General features: G+C 42.7%; 1 protein-coding gene across 2 annotated transcripts in view; it reads right to left on the reverse strand.

Annotated features, from left to right (window-relative positions):
* LOC149238518 (uncharacterized) overlaps positions 1-26,137 on the reverse strand; it is a 186,713-nt gene extending 160,576 nt beyond the window's left edge. Inside the window, exon 1 of one of the 2 annotated variants that reach the window (XM_089373061.1) lies at positions 25,812-26,137. In XM_089373061.1, the coding sequence (XP_089229187.1) occupies positions 25,812-25,958 (147 nt within the window). In that variant the 5' untranslated portion in view covers positions 25,959-26,137. The remainder of the gene's footprint in view (positions 1-25,811) is intronic. The other variant, XM_089373062.1, reaches the window with a different exon arrangement.
* Between the last annotated feature and the right edge of the window lie 1,736 nt (positions 26,138-27,873).

A 27,873-nucleotide genomic window follows, 5' to 3' on the forward strand; every position in this document is an offset into this window, starting at 1 on the left:
AATCAGTTGAAGCAGCATGTCTTCAACTGATCTCATGTATCATCTTCTTAGAGATGATCTATGCTCTTATCTAGATAAGTCAAAGTGTTGACTTCTGTTGTAAGCGTATTATCTCTCTCTCTCTCGGTTGAACTATTGAATAACATATAAGAAGAATTGATCAAGGGTTTCCCCACATTGGGGTTTGTCCCCGGCTAGCGCCACATCCTGTGTCCTCTTGTCTTGGCTTGTCTTCTGCGATTTATGTTTATGTTCTATCTACAGTTTACTTTAATGCTGGTGTGATTGCTAATCTGGAAAAGATATTGAGCTAACTGTGAAAATTGGAATAAATTGCTCTAAGCATAGAACATACCTAAAATTTAACATGGTATCAGAGCTGAGGTGAAGAAAATGCCCAAGCAAGAGTGAAAGAGCAATCACCGAAGACAGTTTGGAAAGGAAAAAAGGAGCAGTGTATTCCTCATCCCTCTTCAAATTCACCGAGGGTGAAGTCGAAGCAAAGAATATTATCAAAATGGCGCAGCGAAAGTTTCTGATGGCCTACCTAAAGATCACTTCATTGGGAAGTTCGGATCTAAGGGTGGAAGGAAAGGCAGATGCCTTGGTTGCAATAAGTTCGGCCATTATGCGAAGGAGTGTGTGAATGGCAGAGACACATCTCTTGATGAAGATAACAATAATTCCAAGGACATCTTCAATGATCAAAGGAATGACATGTAATGCAGGTCATCAAGGAAATGGCAGACTCTTCAAAGAAAGCAAGGAACCCTTGGAATGAAGAATCAAATGTTGTTTTTGACAAGATAAAGAAGCGTTATCTTGTATTGGCCCTCTCCTTCAGATTCTTTGGGAATTTGGCTTATTGATTGTAGTGCTTCAAGGCACTTCATCGGATAGAAGGGTGCACTCTCTAATTTGGTAGAGATGGAAACAATTGTGGGATTATACTTGGAGCCGATGCCACCTATCCCGGAAAGGGTGTAGGGAATGTTACCCCTCAATTGAATGAGGGTAACTTGATTCATTTACAGAATCTCTTTTATGTACCTGATCGCAAGAAGAACCTGGTGTCCATTTCAGCAATGGAAGTCAAAGGTTACAGCATGGCACTCATCAATGGAAAGGTACGTGTTTCAAAATAGAACTTTCAAAGATTTTTTTGAGTTCATTTGTATCAAGTTGCAGGATGGTCCATTTTGGATCATGTCAATTGACATATCGCATATATAACACCAGAGGTCTACCTTTGGGGCCCTACCCGATGTGAGTCAGATGGTGATAGGGATGCCTGAATTCAAGAAGAGCATGAAGGTACATGTCTGAGATGTACCGAAGGAAAATCTTATAAGGGGACCATTCCCCTCATGCAGCAAGTCCACAGGTTTAGAACAACCCGAGGGATTTGAGATTCATGATCAGGAATCTCACGTATGCAGTTGGAAGAAAGACCTCTATGGCTTGAAGCAAAATTCCCTAGGCGTAGTATGAGAGGATTGATAGCTGTCAAATGAAGCTGAGATTCACTGAGAGTGAAGCCGATCCAAACCATTGTTTGAAGGTTGTGGAGTATAGACCTCTCATACCAGCACCTTATGAGGACGACCTATTTCTGACAGGTGCAAACCCTCTCATTTGCAGAAGTAAGAGGGAGTTGGATTCCGGATGTGGAATGATAAACTGCAACCCTGTGACTACCTCGAGGATCTTAACTTTCAGAAGTTATATGGTAGTGATGTTGGACCAAATTTGGGAAATGCCTCCGAGTTTCATAAACTCGTTCGCGTTGATGTTCTTGGTGAACTTCCGTCCGGATATATGTTTTGTAGTTAGCACGGTGAGCTCATATTTGGTTGAGCCTCACTGGATTGGTGCCAAGAATCTTCTGAGATATCTTCGGGGCACAATCTCTCATGGATTGAGATACATTGCCGGAAATATGAAATTGCATGATTATTTGAATGCTGACTGGGCGGGCAATGTGGAGGATCACTAGAGCACTTCTCAGTGTTGGTTCTCTTTGGATTCTGCTTCGATATCATGGATGAGCAGGAAGCAGAAGTCGGTTGCTATAAGCACCACCAAGACCGAATACATAGCTACGAGTATGATCTCGTGTGAAGCTGCATGGTTGCAAAAGCTCTTAAGTGAGCTGTTTGTACACATGATGAATACCACTGTGATTCTCTGTGACAACCAGAGGGGGGATTCAATTATTGAGGAATCCCATATTCGATGATTGCTCCAGCAGATAGACATCAGATACTGTCTTATCTGGGATATGGTAAGTCGATGAGCAAGGAGGCTCCATCGCATTGAGACTGATGTACAAGTCGCAGACATTTTGTCAAAGCCCCGGGAAAGGTCAAATCTGTGACTTTCCCGAAAAACTTGGAGTCGTTGAGAGACATTCTTATAAGGATCCTACATGTCGCATACATTGAACTCTAGGAGCTCTGGGGGGCTTGGGGTACTTACTGGAGCGACATACGACCACAGGGCGACTCAACCTCCCCTGGTGGTGCGTTATGTACAAGGTGAAAGGTTCAACCTTCCCCTGTGATACCCGTGGCGACTTTGGGACAGGATGATTAGTTCTCTTATGGGCCAGGATGATTAGTTCTCCTATGGCGGCTATTGGACAAGATGATTCGTTCTCTTGTGGGACAGGATGATTAGTTCTCCTGTCGAGGCATCCTACCATGTAGTCTGGGACTCATGGGAAGTACCTCTCATCTGATCAATGAGCAAGGAAATGGGGTTAGGGACCATAGTAGTATTATCGATGGACGCATCGTTGTATCTACCGTACTCCCTATGCTAGGATGACCTCCATTGATCTGGGATCAATGAAACTAATCTGGGATCAGTATGGTGGTTTGAGACACTCTCTTGTGATATTGATCTCAGATCAATAAAATTGACTTCGGGTCAGTAAGAGTGATGTGACACACTCTCTTCAGTTGAAATTGACTTTGGGTCAGTAGAGAATGGTATGAGACATTCTCGATCAATTCTTCTTCTTCATGGTTCAGCAGAGCAATGCAAGGCACTGATGGCAGAGATAGTACAGTCGGACATATGGATCAGTAGATGAAGTTCTCCCTAGTTGAGAGGGAGTGTTAAAATTGGCAACTAGGGCCAAACTCCATGTGGGTCATCTTATTAACGGAAGCTGATATTTTTCTTAGGTCCCTCTCATCGAGAGGTGTAGGATTGATCTAAAGATCATCCGATTCCGATAAGTATTCATGGAGATATGAATTTATTTGTGTTATGGGACAATTCGTCAAGGTCGGCCAGCAACCAATAAACCCCACTTGTGCTCAACGTTTTAGTATAAATAGAGGTGGCCTTCAAGTCATTTTATACACACTTGGGATCTCTTCCTCTCTACTTGTCTTTGGGTTTTAGTAGGAGGAGAGATCTTAAGGGATAACACTGCCCTAATCTAGAGGGCAGAAGCCGGAACTGCCGGAAAAGCCGGAATTGTTGGAACTACCGAGAACTGCCGAAACTGCCAGGAATAGCCAGAATTGACAGAACTGCCGAGAACTGCCGAAACTGTCGAGAATAGCCGGAATTGCCGAAACTGTCGGGAATAGCCAAAATTGCTAGAATTGCCGGAAAAGTCGAAACTGTCGGGAAAAGCCGAAACTGTCGAAACTGTCGAGAAAAGCCGAAGCTATTGGGAATAGATGGAAAAGTCGGAACTACTAGGAATAGCCGGAATAGCCGGAAATTGACAGAATTGTCGGGAATAGCCGGAATTGACAGAACTGTCAGGAACTACCAGAACTACCGGGAACTGTCGGAACTGCCAGGATTAGCCGAAAAAACTGGAACTGCTGGGAATAGCCGAAATAGCTGGAACTGTCGGGAATAGCGGGAATAGCCAGAACTATCGGGAACTGCCAAAACTGCCGAAACTGTCGGGAATAGCGGAACTGCCAGGAACTGCCAGAACTGTCGGGAACAGCCGGAACTGCCAGAACTGGTGAGCACTGCCGGAACTAGCGAGAACTGTCGGAACTGGCGAGAACTGCCAAAACTGCTGGGAACAGCCGGAACTGCCGAGAACTGTCAGAGCATCTGTCTTCGAAGGAGAGCAGCATGCAAGGGACAACTAACTAACATTGGGACAGTTGTATGGTACTTAGCAGCAAATACACCAAGCATGCAATGTTACGGCTAGCATGCAAGGGACAGCTAGCATGCAACAACAAGCATGCAAAGGACAACAAGCATGCTAGGGACAACAAGCAAGCAAGGTGCAACCAACACATATGTCAGTATGGCAACATGGTGCAGCAATGGCACATAATGCAGTATAGTGATGGGTACAGTGATGATTAATGAAGCATGATGAGATGTAGCATGGTGCAGCACGGTGAGGTGCAGCATGATGATGAAATGTAGCACAACGATAGGTGAAGGAGTCACCTTGGAGAATCAGTTGAAGCAACATGTCTTCAACTGATCTCATGTATCATCTTCTTAGAGATGATCTATGCTCTTATCTAGATAATTCAAAGTGTTGACTTCTGTTGTAAACGTACTATCTCTCTCTCTCTCTGTTGAACTATTGAAGAACATATAAGAAGAATTGATCAAGGGTTTCCCCACATTGGGGTTTGTCCCTGGCTAGCACCACATCTTGTGTCCTCTTGTCTTGGCTTGTCTTCTGAGATTTATGTTTATGTTCTATCTGCAGTTTACTTTAATGTTGGTGTGATTGCTAATCTGGAAAAGATATTGAGCTAACTATGAAAATTGAAATAAATTGCTCTAAGCATAGAACATACCTAAAATTTAACAATAGTACATAGTCACGTGGAGAAGGCAAACTAGGGGGAAACCCCAAGTAGTGTTCTAGGGTGATTTTTGCCCTAAGGTTTCTTATTTAGGCTAGGGTTTCCAACAACATAATTCACTCATTCATGCAACAGTCGACATTCATTTATGTAATATACAAGTATAAAAGGTCATTCAATAGTAATAGTAGGTATGTATATATAATCTAAGATTTGTCGGCAACAATACAATTCTTCTCTAAAACCAAATGAGTAGCGCTGACTACCCAAGCAAGGGAAATATGTCCAACCAATAACCCAACACTGATTTGAAATAGTCATAATTGATAAACCAATATCCATTGTATTATATTATATAGTCCAATTCAATAGTTTCTATACTAATCTACTGACCATTGTATTGAAACTGTGAACGCCTGTCCCAGAAATTCTTCCTACAACAAGTATAAACTGGACTGGAAATACTACTGAGTTTGTTGAACCAAACAAATTCGTTCAATGCCAAATTACATGACTTGCCAAGACAAATATGACAAAAGATGAATGCAAAATGATGACTAACTAGGGTGGAATCTTTCACCACCAAAATTAGTAGAGGAATGGGATCTTAAGACCCTCAAAGCCACAACTCAAGAAAACAAATATATTTAATCCAAATTGATGATGATAATTTGATTCCAACTCTCCTCTATTTATAGATTTCTTCATGGGCTTTCAATTGTGAAGGGTTGTGAAAGCAACCCCCAATTTTGGGCTTGTCAACCTAACATTTGCACAATGCCCCAGCATTGGAAAAATTGGGTTTTACCCCTTTATCAAGCCTATGGGGTTGGATAGGCTATTTCATCCTCCCTTATACAATCAGTTGGGAGAAGACATTACAGTCTCCCCTTCACAAAATTGCTTGCCCTCAAGCAATTGCAAATTCGAATATTGTAGAATTAGCAAATTAATTCCAGTTCATGTACTATTAGTAGGGTTTCAAGCAAGTAGTGAATACATATCTGTTAAAGTATAGGTTGAATATTGTTTGTTGGATCATCAATCTTTTCATTGTGAATTTTGAGAAGTTATTGTCCACTATTATTATTGAAATAAATTGTGAATTTTGTGAGAAATGCTTGTTGGTGTATGAATGTATTAAGTTATGTTGGAAACCCTAGCGAAAATAAGAAGCCCTTGCCCTAGGATATTACAATTCATTTGTTGAGGAAGATATCATTGTTGGGCTCGAGTTTCCTATTTGTCAAAGACAAGTTGTTGATATTCCAAGAGGCCATGTTAGGGCTAAATTATTATTCTTTTAAAGGTCAAGTTACCATGCTTATTATGTCTAATTTATCTGAGTAAGAGGAGGATGAATTGCTGAACAAAGGAGGTCGAATTACTATTCTCTCAAGGGCTACATTTGCACCAGTAGAGGAGTCGAGTTTGGGCTGAATTGCATTAATGAAGAGGACCGCATTGACTGACCAAAATTCTTAGTGGCAGGACCGAGTTTACACAACATTCTAGGCAAGAATTTCTAAAGTATATCCACAAGGTTCTATCTCATAAATTTATGTAAAAATCCTCCAAAGAATTCCATTTGAATAAAACAATGTCGGAGCTTCAGCATCTCATTTCTGGTTTGCATATTTTTATTTAATTACTAGTGATTTCCTAAGTCACCTGACACGGGGATTCGGGATTCGTAGGATACGGGGATTCGAGTGTCGGATTCGGACACGTTGACCCCCTGGAACAGGACACGTACGATTCGTTATATATTATTTTATTAAAAATATATATATATATATATATATAAATATATATATATAAAAATTAGATATTTCTTACACAAATTCTAATTAATGATACAAATTCATTGATTTCAAACATAGATCTTCATCTATAGCATGCATAGTACATAAAAAATTCAAATACATGTCAGTGGTCACATAATCATGATTCATAAATGAAAGACAACTTACAACTACAAGATAGTAAGATAAAGACACTGACAGCTGTAGTTTTCTCATTAAGTCGTCAAATCAAAATGTGTTGCATAGGTAGTGTTGGTGCAATGCCAATGGCAAATAGAAATAGAAAATATAAAACAACTACAAGTATACAAGCCTCAAGGAAATAGGTAGCCCATGACTCATGAGTCATCAATCCTCAGAGTCATCATCAGAATCAGCATCAATGTCCTCATCATCATGGTCACCACTACTCTCCTCTGCATCCTCCTCCTCCCCTGTATCCATAGTCGCCTCTGCATCTGCTGGTGTGGAGGATGACCCCTCTAAAATATCACAGTCATCAAATCTAACAAGATCTAGCATTGGATCATTGAGATCCATGTTGGCCAATGCCAACTCAACACTGTTGTCCAGACCCATATCATCAGGAAAGACATGCCACATCTTTGTCTTTCCCCTCAACCAATCTTCCCTCTGCCTGTAAATAAGACAAAGGTTGGTGTGCACATACACCATTGTCTCTGCCCTGGACTGCTCCACACCTTTAGCTCCTTGCTCCAAACCCTTAGCTCCTTGCCCACAGCTCAAAGTATGCAAAACTGAAAGAGAAATATGGTGAAAAACATAAGGAACAGCGCCTTTTTTATGCGCGCGGGTTTCAATTTAGGGGATTCGAATCCCAGAATCGGGACACGTTGTGTCCTAACGGGATTCGTACGAATCCCATTAGGACACGACGTGTCCCCTTCTGGGATTCAAATCCCTAGTGAATCGTGTCTGATTCACAGGATTCGGACACGTGGAGGGTTTATAATGAATCCGGTTACTTAGGTGATTTTCATTGTGTAAACTTTGAGTAAATTTTAAGCCCTAAAATTTATGATTCAAAACCCTTGATATTTTAGCAAATTAATAACAAAGGGATATTACAGGCAATCAAGTCAAATTTGTCTTGACTTACACTAAAAGCCCTAAAAGCCCTAAAAGCATAACTTTAAATGTTCAACAAAGCTAATAGGTCACAAGCCGACCTAAAAGATAGCTCTAATAATGATAAGACATAATGACCCTCTTTTCTCCACGTGGTGGAGAAGTAGCTCTCCAACATGATGTCATCCTCATAAAGTGAGCATCTCCATCAAGCAAGATGCCAAGAATGGTCTAGGAGAGTGCTCCTCGCTCCAAGACATCTCGTCAACGTGAAAGGGCACATAGCCAAGCCACAACTTATAAACCAACACATCATCATCAAAAAGGTCATACATCATCACTCTAGGGCTTGCATGGGTAATGTGGTAAGCCTAGAGCATGATGTCATCATCTAAAGGTGTGTGCCAAACCTCCCAAAGTGCTCAAATCATCATCATCCTCATCTGGTTTCTGGAACAACGTAACACCCATCAAGAAGGCGCAAGGCCAGCCTAGGGGCATCCTAGGTCCTTTAGGGCACATCATCAATCTTATCAACGTCATGACTTCTTTGCTCACCATTTCAACATCTAGAGGTGTAGGAGGTGTTATGCATCCATGTGAGGGCTCCTGAAGGCCCAATGCTCATCTCTATGTGGGCAACATTGTGGCTACAAGGTCAAAAGTGCTCTAATAGGCTAGACGTCCTCTTCAAGGTATTGTAAAAGTGTCCAACCATCCTTCAAGGGATATCCAATAAACCACCTAAGACAAACCCTCAAGATCAAGTAAGATCAACATTATTAGGTAAAGAAACCATAAAAGTATCATAGTGTACCATACTTAGTGCTAAGGGCATTAAAATACTTCACACAAGTCTTATCTTCAAATGTCTTCCTAGTTGAAGGTTTGTAAGCAAGTTACCACAACCATATTTGGGATGATTATTCAATAACCCTATTGGGTTCTTCCAACCCCAATGGGAAGGGTAATTCCTAAGAGGGCACATTAATCCACAGGGGCATGTGATAAAGGTGGACATGGTATGGGAAAGACTTCAAGGCAGATGCCATTGCCTTGATACCGGCTAAATGAGATCCAACATCTTGAGGGTAATGATGAGAATAGGAAGCAATCGTGGGGACCTGAGTTACCCCTTTCCTCGACCTACTTTCTGTTAATTTGGTAGCTCAATGACAAATTTCCTCCTTTGGACAGCGTTCCTCATCCAGAGAAGACCCTCTTTTCCCTTGGAAGAATTTAATTTGGTTAAGGAAAAAAATAATTTTTAATGTGAAACCCACAAGTACACAAAAGTACAAGTCGGCCTGGGCAAGCTAATTCGACCACCTAAGAAGCATATAAATACACCTCAAGTCAAATCACTTTGGAGCATCTCATCACACATCTTCTTCTTCTCTTGGAGGTTCGACTACTTCTGAAAATTGCAGGTCTTTTCCACACATGCGAAGAGGAGAGAGTATTTTTGATATGGTCGAATTCTTCTTTGACCAGCCTTTGACCAGTGTTGACTTTTGGGAGTTTGGGATTGGTTTGACTTGGGATTTTGCATCTGTTTTGGAGGCTGAATTCTTTGGCAAGGAGGACGAAATTTTTTGGCAGTTTGACCTTGGTTGACCGCAAATCTAAAGCTACTTCTTAACCACAAAAGTTGACTATGATTTTAACCAGTTTTGGAGGCATTTTTGGGATTGTTTTGACTTGACATTGACAAGCAAGAGAGGCCAATTTTTCTGCTGCCAGGACCGAACTTTTTGGAGCTAATTTGACTATTGAATGTTGACTGCTAAGGCATCATTTGTTGTTGTTAACTGTTGTTGACTTTGACCAAATTTGACTTTTGGGCTCATCTCTTGGATATTGGTTGGTTAATTGTTGGATAAGTCAAAGATTTGACTTTGACTCTTTATTGTTGAATTGGATCATTGTAATCTCTCTGCTAAACATTTGATGACAATCTAATAAAAGAAGAATTTGAAAGGGTTTTCCCCCTTGTGGGGTTTTTCCCTGGTCTTTGACCAAATCTTGTATTGCTTGTTATTTGCTCTTGGTTGTCTTCTATTGTGCATTGGATTTATTGTTCTATCTACAATTGTTATTTGTCATTGGAAGATTAAATTGATTTGAAATTGATTACTAATTGAAGAAAGAATTGGGCTCAGTGATTGTACTAAGCATAGAATAGTGAAAATTAACATGGTATCAGAGTTGAAGTGAAGACAAGCCCAAGGAAACAAGACACTAGAGCAATCACCTTTGAAGCAATCATCTTTGGAAGAAGCTAAAGGAGCCTATTTGACTTGGTCAAGATGTCTACCTCTTACTTCAAGGATATAGAGAAGTTGGGTGACTCATCAAATTTTGTTGCTTGGAAGATCAAGTTGGAAGTCATATTGGATGATAATGATGTCTTGGAATATGTGGAAGGAAAAGTACCTGAGCCACCAGAAAATGCTCTTGCTGCTACCAAGGCCAAATACAAGAAAGGTGAGCTCAAAGCCAAGAAAATTCTTATTGATTCTTTGAAAGATCATTTGCTTACTTATGTTGGAAAATTGAAGAAGTCTAAGGATATCTATGATAAGTTGGTTGGGATGTATGAGGTCAACAATTTGAATCATATTCTCTCCTTGAAGAATCAACTCAAGGACATTAAGATGAACAAGGGGGAATCTGTGCAATCCTATGTTATGAGGATATCCCAACTAAGGGATCAATTGCAGACTGTTGGTGAGCCTATATCTGACAGAGAGTTGGTGCTTGTTACTCTTCAAGGTCTTCCTCCTATTTGGGAAACCTTCATCACTACTATTAGCAACAATGACAAATTTCCAACATTTGATGAGCTCATTGGCAAGTGTACTCAAGAAGAAACCAGGATGATCTCTAGAGGGAGGATTCAAAAGCATGAAGAAGGAGAGCCCTCTACATTTGTTGCACAAGACAAGAAGAGGAAAGGAAGAGGAAGACCATCTAACTCTAGAAAGCCTGCTCCAGATTCCAGGGATTCCAATAGAAGATTCAAAAGGGAATTATCAAAAGTTGAATGTTACAACTACCACAAGCATGGTCACTATGCCCGAGACTGCCCAGAAAAGAGAGATGCTCCAAGGTCCAATCGTGGCTTCAACAACAAATTTAATGATAGAAGAAGAGGTGATGATAGAAGAATGAGAGATGATAGAAGAAGAAGAGATGCTCCTGATGATCGTGAAGAAGGCTATCGTCCGCAAAAGAGATCAAGGAACTCAAGGTATGAAAATAATGTTGTTGCCACTCAATCTGAATATATTCTTATTTCTGCTCTTTCTAGTTCCTCTCCTCCAGATTCGTGTGATGGTTGGTAGATAGTGGGGATTCTAGACATTTCTCTAGGTACAAGGAACTCCTCTCAAATATGGTTGAGAGGGAGACCAATCTAACGATCATCCTTGGAGACAACTCCACTTATCCTATGAAGGGCTTTAGTTCTGTTAAATTTCATTTGGACTATGGGGAAAGTGTTCTTCTTCATGATGTGATGTATGTTCCGAGATTAAAGAAGAACCTTGTATCTATATCTGCTTTGGAAGACAAAGGAATGAGAGTTGCCTTCATAAGGGAAAGGTCCTGACCTTGCCCTCGGAATCTCGCATGAGGGATGTGTTTTTACCTTGGGATCTAGAATTGAAAGACTCTATAGAGTTAGTGGAAGATCGTTGTGATCTCTAGTACATGATAGCAATCATCAAAGTGAGTTATAGTACCGGAGGCTTGCACATCTACACTATGAAGCCCTGCCCAAAGTTAAAAGGATGGTTCCAGTGGAAAGAAGTCAAGGGGACCATTCCCCTCCAGCAAAAGCAAGACCAGTGATATTCTACAACTCATACATTTTGATCTATTTGGTCCCATGCCAGTAAAATCTCTGGGTGGCTATCTATATTATATAATCTTTGTGGATGACTTCTCCCAGAAGGCATGGATATTCTACTTGAAAAACAAGGACGAAACATTTGAGATGTTCCAAAACTTCAAGGCACTGATAGAGAACCAAACAGAGAAAATGATCAAGGTCTTCAGGTCTAACAATGGTGGAGAATATACTTCTAATGAGTTCGTTGAATTTTGTAAGAAGGTTGGAAGAATAGGTCTATCATGGAAGTTGGCCGAGCCATGTTACATGATCAAAAGTTGTCGAAGTTCCTTTGCGGAGAAGCCACTAATACAGCGGTCTATGTTCAAAATAGGATTCCTCATCAAGCCCTTGGTGACAAGACTCCCGAAGAAGTGTTTACAGGTGTGAAGCCCGATGTTGGTCATCTGAGGATATTTGCCTACCCTGTATATTTTCATGTGCTGAAGAACAAGAGGAACAAGTTGGAAGCCACCAAAAAGAAAGGTATGTTTGTTGGACATTGTGAAAATTCTAAGGCCTTTAGAATATATGTGTCTAGTCGAAGGAAAATCGAGTTTAGCAGGGATATAACTTTTGATGAAGACACTGCCCTTGGAAAAGCAAGGGACCTTAATCCGCCTCCTCCTGTTGAGAAGAAGGGTGAAGAAATGGACCTTCTAGAAGGCCCTTCTATGCCGAAATCTGCGAAGGACATTGTTGATGATCCCATGGAGCCTATTGACCCCTTGGATCCTCCTACATGTGATCCCCCTGCCAAGAAGAGACCCATTTAGCTTCGTGATACATTACAAAATGTCGAAAGACATACGCTGACAGAGGAACCTTCAGAGAAAGAAAGAAGCCATGTCGATACCAAGGGTACGTTGTAGCTATGAGCTCCATCATATAGGCTAAACCTCCCACTTTTGAAGAAGTAGTAAAAAAGCATGTTTGGAAGGATGATATGGCCGAAGAGTATGAATCCATTATGAAGAATGATGTGTGGGATGTTGTTCCGAGACCCAAAGGAAAGTCTATCGTGACTTCGAAGTGGTTGTTTAAAGATCAAGCATGGAGTTGATGGAAGTATTGAGAAATATAAAGCGAGGTTTGTGGCTAGAGGTTTCTCCCAGAAAGAGGGAGAAGACTATGATGATATATTTGCACTTGTTGCCCGCTACACCACCATTAGATCGATTGTTGCCCTTGCTGCTAGTCAAGGATGGACTCTTCACCAGATGGATGTAAAGACTGCATTTCTTCATGGCATACTACAAGAAGAAGTATTCATTGAGCAACCACTAGGCTTCGAAGTACAAGATAGGAAGACTCATGTTTGCAAGTTGAAGAAGGCACTATATGGTTTGAAGCAAGCCCCCAGAGCTTGGTATGCCCGTATTGATAGCTACCTGGTGAAGCTTGGATTCACAAGAAGCAATGTTGACCCAAACCTCTACTTCAAAGTGGTCCAAGGTATGCCTCTCATTTTGGTTTTATATGTTGATGATTTATTCTTGACAGGTAGTGAGCCTCTGATGCTCGAATGTAAGAGGGAGTTGGCCTCTGAATTTGAAATGAAAGATCTTGGTTTGATGCACTATTTCCTGGGCTTAGAGGTGTGGCAAAGACCCAGTGAAATTTTATTTTCTCAAGGAAAATATGTCGTGAAATTGTTGGAAAGATTTGGAATGGTAGAATGCAAGTCCCTGGCCACACCGATGGAAATGAATTTCAAGAAGTTATGTGGAGATGCCGCTGGACTTGACTTGGCGAATCCCTCTAAGTATCGACAATTGCTTGGGGCATTGATATTCCTCGTGAACACTCATCTGGACATATGTTTTGCAGTCAACACTTTGATTCAATTAATGACTAAGTCTCTTCATGCATATTGGGTTTCTACCAAGCACGTGCTCAGATATTTGCATGGGACAATCAACCTTGGTCTGAGATATATTGTCTGTGACGTGAGACTTCATGGGTACACTAATATTGACTGGGTTGAAAATATTATCAGGGTGCTACTTTAGTTTGGGTTCTGCCATGATATCTTGGATGCGCAGGAAGCAGAAGTTCATAGCTTTGAGCACGGCCGAGGCAAAGTATATTACTGCTAGCATGGCTAATTGCGAGGCAGTATGGTTGAGGAAGCTCTTTGGAGAGTTGTTTGAGCAGGTTCTGGATATGACGATGATATATTGCAACAACAAGAGTGGGATCCAATTAGCAAAGAATCTCGTGTTTCATGACAAGTCCAAGCATATTGAGATCAGGTATCACTATATATGAGACATGGTGCAGAAAGGAGCCATGAGACTCGATCATATTTCGACTGATGAGCATATAGAAAACATTCTTACCAAGGCTTTGCCGAAAGGGAAGTTCTTGGTCTTCAGAGAGCAGCTTTGACTGATGGATGCGACCCTTCTAAGTAAGGGTCCCGGCTAATCAAGGACACCGAACTATGCTCTTCCCCCCTATCTAAGCTGCTAAGGAGAGGAATTGAGTCAGAGAGCTCATGGGTTGAGGGAGCTCTAAACAATAAGATAGTTGTGATCCTTACCTCATGGTAATAAGTATCCTGCCAATTGTTTGACAAATAAATGAGATCCTTACCACATCGTAAGTTGTATCCTGCCTATTGTCATCTTTGGGACTTGACAGAGTATACCCCAGCTGGGATCCTAGACCTACCCACAACCTGAGCTTGTTGGGATTGCCACCCATCTAGCCAAATGGTGAGGAGACTTGGGATAGCTAAGGTCCTTACCATTTATGGTAAGTAGTATCCTACCCAAGTGAGAGGATGCAGGTGTTCTACCACTAACTCTTGAGGGTCAAGTTGGGAAGATCAGTGGGCAATAGGATAGTTGTGATCCTTACCTAATAGTAAGTAGTATCTTGCCTATTGTCCTTGGATAGAGGGTGGTAGCTTAAGCTCCCCTATTATGATTCTTATTCTTTAGATTTGAGAGTGTTCAGCAGATGAGCAGAGATGAGATATGACTTGATGACGATGACGAGATATTTGAGATGAGATGCATGATGCAAGGGAAATTTCTCCCTAGCTGAGAGGGAGTGTTAATTTGGCAACTCAGGGACAATTGTCCTCCTCTGGACAGCCTTCTTCATCCAGAGAAGACCCTCTTTGCCCTTGGAAGCTTTTAATTTGGTCAAGGAAACATTTAACTTTTAGTGTGTGTAATGATCCTAAATAGGAATACAAGTGATATAAAGCAAATAATCTGTGCAGCAGAATATTAAAACGAAATACACATTAAACACCCATGGAAATGTTGCAAATAAGGAACTGTTGAGCCATTTTATTACTTTTCTGAAGGCAAAATACAATGGATAATAAGATGGTGCACCTGGGCTTGTCTCAATGGACAAGCATGACCAAACCCAAGTGAGAAAATGGTTGAACTGAAGGTTGTCCAACTGCTGCACCAATCTGCACTGCGCTACCCCAAGAAACTGCCTTTCTGCTGAAGTTCGAATGGCTGAAAGGTCCACTTCCTATGCCCAAAAAATTATATGCTTTTAACCCCGAACTCCTTGGCCTAAACCCAGAAAGACCCACCAAGAATTTTGGTTGGTTTAGACTTTTGAAATATGACCCCCTTGGAACTCAACCTCAACTACAACAACAAAACTCGGCCTACTCGAAACTGCCCATAAATCCTTCTAGAAATGGTCCCAAAGTGCTGCGCTGACCCCTACTATCAAATCCCTGACTTCATGTATGGGCTTTCGGCCTATTGCACCTGCTCCTAAGCTCCACGAAAACTGTTGGAATGGCCTTTCCGCTGTCCCCTAGCCCAGCAATTCAAAATACTGGAATGTTGGCTCCAAAACTCACATAGAATGTTGGCCTATTGTTGCCCTCTTAGTCCACTAACTCTCCCAGCAAATACTTGATCTATGATGGCTCCAAAGTCCCCTTGTGTAATCTCCAGCTACCCAGAAATACGCACTCCTTGTTCTGCGCTGAATGGAAGTGTTGTAACACACCCTCGGAACTCCTGAAATACTTATGGAACTGCTTCTATAGGGCGGGCATGGAAGGTCCCCCAAAGTAGAGGTTGAATCTCTCGCTTGAGAGATTCGTGGCTAAACAGTCGGTTGAATCTCTTGCTTGAGAGATTCGTGGCTAAACAGCCAGTTGAATCAGTTGAACAGCATAGCGAACAGTCAAGTAATTTTGTTTGCAAGATGTAAGAATGAATCCAAAAATGAGAGTTGTTCCCTCCTTATAACTCCTTGGGCCTCCCTTGCCTCATGTGGGCCCCTCCATCCACCTATTCGACTTCCCTCCAAGCCATTCGAATGGTCCAGTCTGAATTCTCATGTGGGTGGCCCCTACATTCCACTAGCAACCAAATAAAGTCGAATTTCTCCTAAGTCCCTAAGGCAAAAATGATGGGTTCTCTTCCTTAGCCAAAATTGTGCAAAATTGTGTAGCAACACCCTGTATGACAGTCCTCCCCTCCCAAATGTTGCTTGCCCTCAAACAACCTCAAAGCTGGGTGCTCCAAGATGTGCTCACCCTCCCAGGTGACATCCTCATTTGGCAAGTTCTTCCAACGCACCAAGACCTCCTTGATGGTCTTGCTCAGTTTCCTTTCCCTGCTCTCCAAGATGGCCTCAGGTTCCAAAACCAAGTGGCCCTCATCATCTAGTGGGGGTAGATCAGCTGTTGTTGTCACCTGTTGTCCCAGCACCCTTTTAAGGCATGAGACATGAAAGACATTATGGATCCTACTCCCTTGAGGCAACTCTAGCTCATAGGCCACCTCTTCAACTCATCTAATCACCCAGTAGGACCCATAGAAGCGTGGTTGTAGCTTCTCGCCTCCCTTTTGCTTCAGCATGGACTGCCTGTCAGGTTGTAGCTGAAGGTATACCAAGTCCCCTTCCTCGAAATGCCTCTCTGTCCTGTGCCGGTTTGCGTATACCTTCTGTTGATTTTGGGTTGTCACCAAGTTATCCTTGAGAGCCTTGAGGATGTCTTGGCTCTCTTGGACCCAGTCTTTGGCCTTTGGGGCCCGGCTATCTCCAAAAACAATGTCAGCAAAAGATAATGCATCATATCCATATAAATCATGGAAAGGAGTCATACCAATGGACATGTGGTGGGTGGTGTTGTAGCAGTACTTGCCTAGATGCAACTGCTGAATCCAAGCCCTCTGCTGACCGGTCACATAGTTCCCCGGGTACCCCTCCAGCCACTGATTAACCCTTTCGGTTTGGCCATTTGTCTGAGGATGGTCGCTAGTGCTAGGAGTGAGCTCAGTCCCGACCAATCTGAAAAGTTCCTGCCAGAAGCCTCCCATGAACCTGTTGTCCCTGTCACTCACAATGTTCTTGGGGAGCCCATGCAATCTGAAAATCTCCCAAAAGAACAGTTCTACAACCTATGCAACCATGTATCTGGTGGGGATGGCGAAAAAGTGGGCATATTTGGTCAATTTGTCAACCACTACGTAGATGCAGTCCTTCCCCTGCACTATGGGGAGCCCTGTGATGAAATCCATAGAGATACTTTCCCATTTCCCCTCGGGGATGGGAAGTGGTTGTAGCAATCCTGTAGGGTGGATCAGCTCCCCCTTGTTCCTCTGACATGCCTCACACTCCCGTACGTGCTTCAACACGTCCCCCTTGAGGCCCTTCCATGTGAATCTCTCCCTGACTGCCATATATGTTTTCCAAAACCCTTGGTGCCCGGATAATGGTGAGTCATGTGCTGCCTAGAGCACCCTCTCTCTCAACTGCGAGTTGGGTACTAAGAAAATGCGCCCCTTGTAATAGATGACCTCATCCATCACTCGGTAACGCTCATCTACATGGGTACCCTCCAATACCTTGCATGCCCTCCTGTCCTTGGAGTACTCCACCAATAGCTAAGCCTTCCAATCATGGCAGATGCTCATGAGGGATAACCCAGCTGGTCTTCGAGATAGAGCATCGGCCACCACATTGTGCTTTCCCCGCACATACTCTATGTCGAAGTCATAGGCCTGCACCTTGCTGACCCATCTCTGCTACCTGTCATTGAGGCCCTGCTGCCCCATGAAGTGACGAAGACTGTTGTGATCAGTCTTCACTCGAAACCTATTGCCCACCAAGTACTGTCGAAATTTGGCCAATGCATGCATGATAGCCAACATCTCTGTCATATATGGAATATGACAGCTCATGTGGTAGGAGCTTCCAACTCTTGAAAGCAATGGGATGCCCCTCTTGTGACAATACTGCTCCAACTCCCACCCCGGATGCATCACACTCCATAGTGAATGGCTGGGAAAAATCCGGAAGTGCCAAGACCGGGCAACTGCTCATCACCTCCTTGAGGCGGTCGAAGGCAACCTGTGCTCCATCAGTCCATGCGAAAGCCCCTCTCTTGGTCAAATCGGTCAAGGGTGCTGCCAGTTGTGAGAACCCCTTGACAAACTTCCTGTAGTAGGTGCAAATGCCCAAGAAGCCCCTCAGCGCAGTCACATCTCGGGGTACTAGCCAATCCCGGATGGCCCGAATCTTCTCCTCATGGACCTTCACCCCATCAGCACCAATGATATGCCCTAGGTAGAGCATCTCTGTCAAACCAAACTCGCACTTGGAGAGCTTGGCATAAAACTGTTGCTCCTCCAAAATGCGTAGTACCTCCTCCAAGTGTTGGAGGTGCTCCTCCCATGTCTGGCTGTAAATCAGAATGTCATTGAAGAAAACTAGCACGAACCTCCTCAACTGTCCCCAAAAGACATGGTTCATGCATGACTAGAAGGTGGTCGAAGCATTGGTCAGCCCAGATTGCATGACCAGGAACTCGAAGTGCCCATAGTGGCACCGAAAAGCTGTCTTAGGGATATCCTAATCCCTCACCCTCATCTGGTGGTACCCTAAACACAGATCAATCTTAGAGAAGTACTTGGCTCCTCTAAGCTCGTCCATCAGCTCATATATGCGGGGAATGGGGTATCGGTTCTTTAGTGCCTTCTGATTGAGGGCCCGTTAGTCAATGCACATATGAAGGGTCTCATCCTTCTGCTTCACCAGTACTACTGAAGAAGTGAAGGGACTCAAACTTGGCCTAATATGGCCCAATGCTAGCAGCGCTTGAATGGCCTTCTTTATCTCGTCCTTATAGGCCTTGGGATGCCTATAAGGGGTGGTGGTCATTGCCTGCACACCCTGCTCCAACTCAATGGTGTGCTCAAATCCCCTGTCTGGTGGCTGCCCTAGTGGAAGGTCCCCAAACACCGTTGCGTATCTGTCCAGCAAAACCTATATATCTGGTGGTGGTAACTGAGCCTATCCCCTAGCCTCTAAAATCCTCAACTCAACTGTCCATGCAATGTCCCCATGTCACAGATCTGCCTCCGTCCTGTGGGCCGAAGCTGTCTGAGGTGGATAAGACTGCATGCCTCTCAAAACTACTAGTTTGCCATCATACCCAATGAACTCCATCTCTGGCTTCCTCCAATCTGTCGTGACTCGCCCAAGGGAATACAGCCACTGGACACCCATCACCACATTGGCGTCTGGCACATCGACCACAAAGAAATGGTTTATCATCGAGTAGTTCGCCATAACTATTGTCAAGGAAGGCACATATCAAGTGCACTATATGGTAGGGTCACCTGGTACTAGGACTGAGAAACCCTCAAACGCAGCCGTGGTGAGGCCCCTCCTCTGAACCAACTGGGCATTTATGAAATTGTGGGTATTGTCAACTAGGACTGACACCCTCTGTCATGTACAGTGCCTCTGATCCTAAGTGTCAAGAATTTGGGAATCCCGCATAAGGAAGCAAGGACTCCCCCAGTTAGGGCAACGGATGCCCCACCTTGTGGAGGTGGTGGTGGTGGTGGTGCTCTATTTGTTGGACTCTCACCATCTGCCACACCACAATCCTGCTCAACCTCGTCCTAGTCACTGTCAAAAAAAACCTCAATATATTGTGCTCTACCAGCAGTGCACTGATGGCCTGGTGCCCAGGGTTCCCTGCATGTGAAGCACAACTTCCTCCCCCTGAGATCCTTTCATGGCTCATCATCTAGTTAACCCCTCCCTGTGTGGTCCTCTGAGGTGGAGGTCTAATCTCATGCCCCTTTTGAGGAAAAGGGGTCCGTGCAGGAAAAGGTGCTCTAGTCTTGGGGATGGCCCCCTGTAGATCTTTGGTGCACAAAACTACTTCCTGCAGCATGGAGGGTCTTCGTGACTTCACCAGTCCACACATGGGCTCAAGAAAGCCCTCAATGAAGGTGTACAGCCTCCTAGCCTTTGACAGATCCGAAACCATCACTGATACTCACAGAAACTCTGAGATGTACTACTCTGGGTTGTCGGTTTGACGCAGATGGGTCAACTCTTTGAAATGGGCCTCTGGATCTCTCTGGTCAAAACGCTCCACCACCCTCCTAGTGAAGTCCTCATAAGAAGCCACATTGCCATGCCCTAGGGTGGCCAAACCATGATACCACCAGTCATGGGCTTCCCCCTCCATGTGCAACGTGCCCATCTTGATGGCTTCCTGTTCTGTCATCCGGTTGAGTTGGAAGTAGGTGTCCATCTTCTCAACCCAAGCCCTAGCCGTGCACTTGATAGTGCCATCGAAAGTAGGGAATTACATCCTCCCTATGGTCCTCTGCAGCTCGTAGTTTTGGTTTCCCTATCCTCCAAAACCCTTGTTCTTCTCACTCTGCTTGAGCTTGCAGAAATCTATGAAAGGGAGAGCTTCCTTAAAGTCTGCATCCATAGATTGCCACTCTCTAAAATAGTCTCCCATCTGAATGTGGTCTTCACCCCTTGCAGGTTCGATCTGTGCCACTAGTACGAAAGAAGGCAATGTAGCACAAGTTGGCTCACTCGTTGATGGGTGTTGCGCTGTTGGTGAGGGGTGATCGAATGGCTGAGAGGCCCCAGAAGTTTCCCCAAACAGAAACCCTCTAGGAGTGGTCCTCTCTTTGTTTTGCAACTTGATCTCTTCCAACATGTCTTTTTGACCCCTAGCTAATTCATTCAGGGCCCTCAGGAGGTTGTCAAAAGCCATCTCTTCCCTGCTCTTGGGTTTCACCATGCCCTCCTCTTCTACTACTGCTTTCCCTCTGTCCTCCGTGTCTGGAGTAATCTCCAGCTCTCTTTCTCTGCTCCGGTACCTCTGCCTTCAGTAGGTGATGTTCTGCTGGTCCCCTTCTCTCATAGGAGACAATCCCCACAGTTGAGACAAGAACTAGGCTTTGATACCACTGTAATGATCCTAAATAGGGATACAAGTGATATAAAGCAAATATTTTGTGCAGCAGAATATAAAAACGAAATACACATTAAACACCCATGGAAATGTTGCAAATAAGGAACTGTTAAGCCATTTTATTACTTTTCTAAGGCAAAATACAATGGATAATAAGATAGTGCACCTGGGCTTGTCTTAATGGACAAGCATGATCAAACCTAGGTGAGAAAATGGTTGAACTGAAGGTTGTCCAACTGCTGCACCAATTTGCACTGCGCTACCCCAGAAAACTGCCTTTCTGCTGAAGTTCGAATGACTAAAAGGTCCACTTCCTATGCCCAAAAAAACCGACCAAGGATTTTGGCTGGTTTAGACTTCTAAAATTTGACCCTCTTGGAGCCCAACCTCAGCTACAACAACAAAACTCGGCCTGCTGGAAGCTGCCTATAAATCCTCCCGGAAATGGTCCCAAAGTGATGGACTAACCCCTACTATCAAATCCGTGACTTCCCAGATGGGCTTTCGACCTATGGCACCTGCTCCTAAGCTCCACGAAACTATTGGAATGGCCTCTACGTTGTCCCCAAGCCCAGCAATTCGAACTGCTGGAATGTTGGCTCCAAAACTCACAAAGAATGTTGGCCTATTGCTGCTCTCTCAGTCCACTAACTCTCTCAACAAATACTTCATCTCTGATGGCTCCAAACTCCCCCTGCGTAATCTCCAGCTACCCAGAAATAAGCACTCCCTATTTTGTGCTGAATGGAAGTGCAGTAACATACCCCCGCAAATCCTGAACTACTTGTGGAACTGCCTCTCTAGGGCGGGCACGAAAGGTCCCCCGAAGTAGAGGTTGAATCTCCCGCTTGAGAGATTCATGGCTAAACAGTCGGTTGACTCAGCGAAACAGCAAAGCAAACAGTCAAGTAATTTTGTTTGCAAGATGTAAGAATGAATCCCAAAATGAGAGTTGCTCCCTCCTTATAACTCCTTGGGCCTCCCTTGCCTCATGTGGGCCCCTCCATCCACCTATTCGACTTCCCTCCAAGCCATTCAAATGGTCTAATCCGAATGCTCATGTGGGTGGCCCCTGCATTCCACTAGCAACCAAATAAAGTCGAATTGCCTCCTAAGTCCCTAAGTCGAAAATGATGGGTTCTCTTCCTTAGCCAAAATTGTGCAAAAATGTGTAGCAGCACCCTGTTACAAATGTATTTGAGAAGGGACATGACAGTGTGAAACCCACAAGTACACAAACGTACAAGTCGGCCTCGGCAAGCTAATTTGACCACCTAAGAAGCATATAAATACACCTCAAGTCAATAGCAAAACCCTAGCCTTCCTTTCACACGTGCAAGAGAGAGAGAGAAATAACCCAAGAGATTTGTCCTTCGTCCTTCTATCCTTCTTCGCTTTCCTTTCTTCTGCTTCTCCTTCGCTTGAATGATGAGAAGTGAATGAGTGTCCATAGGAGGCCGAGTTCCCTCCTATATATAGGCTTCCAAGGAGGACAACTTGCCCTAATGAAACTGACTTCTTAACTGCCAAACCAACTTGGTCTTGGAGGGTATTTTGACACTTTTAAATACAAAATTAATTCTTTTGACATGTTACAATGTGCCCAATGGGGTCTTCTTCATATGAAAATGACTCTATTAACTTCTTAACACTAGGACAAACCCTAGAAACACTCAATGGGTGCTTGACCTATAAATAAAATGAACTTGAGCATGAAACCCATGCTACAATTATAACAATAATATTTTTTTCTTTCTTTTTACAATATACAAGAATCAAGAGTACATTTCATATTTATGAAGGCCGAACCTAGTTACACATTTCAACACTTTTGCATTTTCCATTTTCTTTCATTTGTGGCTATATATGTTTTCATCTTTCTTTTAGTTGCATCAATCTCTTCGGGGAAAAATTTCCAAGCCCTTTCTCAAAGATGAGGGTAAAGGGTGACAATACTGGGGACAAATGATCATCAACCAAAAGAATGGAGGTGGATACATGGGAGTGATGGAAAATGATATGGATTACCTTGGGCACGCCATATCAATTAGTGCCTCCTATTTGTGTCCCTCCTAAACATTGGAAAGGACCCAGGGAAAGTCACAATGCACTAGGGGCAAGGGAAGAACCTCTCAGGTGAAGTGTGAGAACAAGTATACAATCAAGGTGAAGTGTGAGAACAAGGATACAATCAAGAGTAGTCAATCATCCAGCTCAACCTGTGATTTATATTAGAATGACCTTAACATTAAATGAAAGCACGTGACTACAGAAATGTTTAGTGTACCTTATAATAGATGACCCACCTTCCCTTAAGGAGTATGCTAGATGGAAGAATAGCATTGACCAGACAATATGTGGAATTTATTGAATGACATCTCTCTAGCAAGCATTCAGAAAGATTGATCTTGATTGGAAGTTTGCCATGGCCTCCTAATACTTAGTTGTATGCTATTCCTTCTTGCTACTGTGGGCAGACAGTTTGCCTGGCACTAAGACTTTGCTGGATTAATACTGTTATTCTAGAGCTCATTCACTATTTGTTTCCTTAATCTTAGGGACCATTAGGCAATGGTCGCTATTCTTAGAAAGATTGATCTCAAATGGAAGTTTGTTGTGTTCAAGAATCTAGGGCAATTAGGTTTAGTATGATTCTTCTTGACTTGATAACAATTTGTGAAGTCTTTATACTTTTTCTTGTTAGCTTAATCTTCTTCTTCTTATTAGTAATGCATGTGTATGTACTTCATCAAACTGCTACCAAAAACATAAGAACAAGAACACAAGATGTTGGCTCTCTACCAGAGCTAAAACCTCTCTCCTCTTGAGAGGAAAAACCTTTAGTAAGTTTCTCTTATTGAAGCTTCTTATTGATCAATGCCAAACCTTAGACCCTTGACTAGAATGTCCTCCAAGCACAAGTCAAGTCCTTCCTCCTTTCTACACTTTGTTCCCCGACACTTAGTCTTCCTTCTTTTGGCACTTCGTTACTCGGCACTTCGTCCTTCTTTCAACTGTTGTTAGACCTTGTTTATGTGAGCTCTAGATGAGATGCTTCTCTTCTATACTTAGAGATATCCTTCACTTGTGTAGACACCTTCCTTCTTTCAACCAAATGAGATCCTTCTTGAGATGTAGGTGTAGACTGAAGTGACTGTACAGCAGTCCTAGATTCTCGCACGTGTGGGAGGTTTCCCCTATACTTTGGTTCCTTTCTCCTTCGCTTGAGAGACTCTCTTCTTCGCTTGAGTAGGAGGCCTTATAGGCCTAGGATACTAGCCCAAACCATGAGATATATATGACTGTTATCTTACTGCTGTAGTGACCGCAGACTGTCCTCTATTTCTTGCACGTGTGACTGTTTTTCACCCTAAAAAGAATCCCTGCAACTTCGGTTTAGGTCTCTCCTTCTTCGCTGCCCTTGGAGACTCTTCTTTCGTCCTTTAACAACCCTTTTTCTGACCTTCTACCTTCGCTGATTTCAGAGAGAATGCTTGACATTATAATGGAGTGGACAGCCTCTATATATTGAGGACTGTCCCTCCTTTTAGGCCAACTTGCTATCTTTGCTATGGATGGTTTCTTTGGTGGTGTCACATGCTTGGAGGAGACTTGACTTTGCTTGGAGGGTTATTCTTTGACTCTTATACAAACATATACATGGAGTAACATGCCCTTAAGGTCTTCAACATTTTCTTTTGACCATTTGACTCACCTATAGCACTTTAACATGTGCTAGACCTATTTCAATGAGCAAGAAACTCATTGACATATATTATAAAAATAATATTTCTTTTCTTCAATAAACACATATATCAAAACTAAAAGTACATTTATGAAGACCGAACCTAGTTACATTTCCTTCAACATGTTGCAGCCTCCTAATACTTAGTTGTTGCCATTCCTTCTTGCTGCAGTCGGTAGGCAATTTGCCTGGCACTAGGACACTAGGACTTTTATGGAGTAACACTGTTACGCTAGAGCTCATTCTCTATTTGTTTCCTAAATCATAGGAGCCCTTAAGCAATGGTCGATATTCTTAGACATACTCGATTATGTGCTTCTGTCAACATAAAGTACGCTATCTTGAGTCATTTTCTTACTGCAACTCTCGACCTGCTTTACAGTCAGGCGGTAGAAGATATCGTAATTTATCCGTATTAACAAATATTCAAAATACAGAGTTTGTTTGTAACAATTATCTATGCAGTTCTGCACTGTCTCTGTAGTCCCCGTACCACAGGAAGAATCCAGTTCAATCTAATAAAATCTATAACCTCTAACCAAACAAATTTACCAGGAGCCATGAAAGGATGGAAATTTCTATACTTGAAAATAACTGAATTTGCCTGATTTATCTAACAGCGGGACGCAGCACTGGGACGAGCTGAAGTGGATGGAAGTTAGCTACAACTTTTTGGATTCTGCAGGCTGCGGCCAATGAAGGTCGAATGTTAATAGGTCATCAAAAATGGCGCACAATGCCACCCCATTTTTCAACAAGCATATGTGATCATGAGACACCTACTTTAACATCCAAGAATTTGAAATAGTGCGAGGCCATGGCTCAAATCTCTACCCAAAATCTTAAATCTATCAGAGGTTGTGGTTGCTTTTGGGGACCTTTGTTGGACCCTCGCTTTCGTGCAGGTTCATTTGAAGAGTGCTCACCATGATAATCCAAAATTAGTAAATGTCCAGGTGCAGACCTCCTCGGCCACAGTGATGGCATGCGTAGCCAAAGACGCATGGGGTTACATTTAAACCCTGAGCTTTGCCAGCGTTGTCACCACATAGTGTTTACAGTTTGGTCCTAAAAAGACTGAAGGATTCTATTAAACAAAAATGTAATCCTGCCTTTGAAAAAAAAAAACCTTTAATTGGGTCTCCAACAGAAAGCATAGAAGAATCAGTTTTCAGCCCAATTCAGAACCAAGGAACAGCAGATATTTGTCAAATAAAAAAGCGATTACCAGTTTTGTGGGGAGTGCCCGGTACCCGTCACTCCTCCTCCAGGGAACTGTAGTATTATGAAGAGAAGAAGAATGGAGGTATGAAATTGAAGCAGTGGGTTGGCCGCTGCTGGAAAGGGTAGGTGTCGTTCCCATGGAAAATGTCATTTCTGCAGCTTCAGTAATTGTGCCACCAATCAATCCAAGTACTCGAGGGCTCCTATGTCAGTGGCAAATCGCCTTCTTTGACATCCTGTGTACATTATGCCAGTTGAAGTTGTCCAGAGGGTCTGAACGTGTTACAATAACCACACAATCTGATTAAGTCATTTGAAATAGCCTTCATTTTGTTTTAAATTACATTTCTTTCTATCATATAACGTGTGTTTGAAAATTCGCTGCTTCACACTCAAAATGAGGAAGTATAAAATGACAATCAAATAATTCTGGGATTCATCACCAATTTTAATCAAAGTTATTAAGGAAAAACCATTTCACCTTAATTTTTTTTAATTTAGATATTGCATTAAAATTAAATCAAAACTTATTTTATATAGTTAACTTTATAAATAATTATATTAGTTTTATTAAAATAGATGTACATTATTAAAATCAAATTGAAAAGGATGGTAAGAGGAGGAGGGTATTATATAGTTTCAATGGAAAATTGTAATTAGGTATGGAATTCGGGATATAAGACCAATAACCAAGTAGAAATGCATGGCATGTTACAAGGTCTGTTTCTAGTTAAAGCTATATGAGTGACCAATATTACCATCCTAGGGGACTCGCTTATTATTATTTAACATCTCCAAACCAGAACTTGGCCAAGAGACAATCACTTGGAAAACCTTCTGAAGGGAATAAGATGAATTTCCACACAAAGCTTTTTTCCACATCCCAAGAAACCAAAAATAAAGTTGATCAGAGTGTTAATCGTGCATGCCAGCTCTGAGCCATGCAACTTGAAACCAATGGAGAACAGGAATGGAGCAATCTACCATAACGTGAAAGTCCTTAACATTCTAATAAAGGACTCTAAAGCCTATGCTCAAATAATAGTCTCACCCCAGAGGGGAAGCTTAAATAACACTATTTTACTCATGAAGAAAATTAAACAAAAGGTGGAAGGGAGCCCGACTCATGTCGTGACATCCCATATCTATTTATAACAGGTAGGTGATGCAAGTCAAAATCCCTTGCAATACAAGAGTTTCATTTGGAGGTCATAGTACAAGTACAGAGCAGGACATCCACATAGAATGATGATTGTAGAATGTAGGCAGGAGTTTATGAATGGTGATGCGGCCATAACTCCTCTCACATGTGGGTTAGAGCAACGGAGGCATAAATTCATGACTCATAATTCCCATAGGCAAAGGGGTCTTTCCATTTTAGTTTTCACTCCAAAGAGGATATGTTGCTGACTTTGGCAAGTCTCATGGCCTCCATGGCAATGTTAGGCAGGTGATGCATAGTTTATACCTGATAGTCTCTTAGTTAACTTTGCCTAGAGTTTTGAATCGAATCCTGTCAGTGTGCTTGGTATTTGCATAATTGGTTCGGCATTGAAGCATAATTTTGCCTCTCTAGCACATCGAAAGGAGTCTTTTCCCAATTGGGTATGGGTTTGGCATCTTGAATGTCCTCCAGAAGATATCTATGAGGTATGCGAGTTTGGTAAGGTGGCGGATGGGTTAAATTTGGTGGCTTTAGTGAGGAAACATTTATGACTATGGCATATCCTATGGCGTCCATGGTAGTGCCAGGCAAGTGATTCATAGTTTATAATTGAATGTCTCTTAGTTCTCTTTGTCTTGTATTATGCGTCAAATTCTATTAGTAAGCTTGTCCATTGTTATTTCGCGTTAGCATTAGGGCAACTCCCAAACTCTTCTTCTTTGGCCCAAATGAGCTGGTGATCCAGGAGGATCTAGGGGGATTGATCTAGGTGGATCTCCATAAAAGTACTAGTGGCATGGTAAAAGGCTCAAAACTCAAAGTGGCAGAATCTGGATAAACTTAGCATCGGATCAAATAGCTTGTCATCCTGATTCCAACGATGAGAACGACACTCGAATCC

The sequence above is a fragment of the Pinus tabuliformis genome, chromosome 8, assembly GCF_031772625.1.
Source record: "Pinus tabuliformis cultivar Carrire ecotype Pingquan chromosome 8, CPIR1, whole genome shotgun sequence".
Lineage (NCBI taxonomy): Eukaryota > Viridiplantae > Streptophyta > Pinopsida > Pinales > Pinaceae > Pinus > Pinus tabuliformis.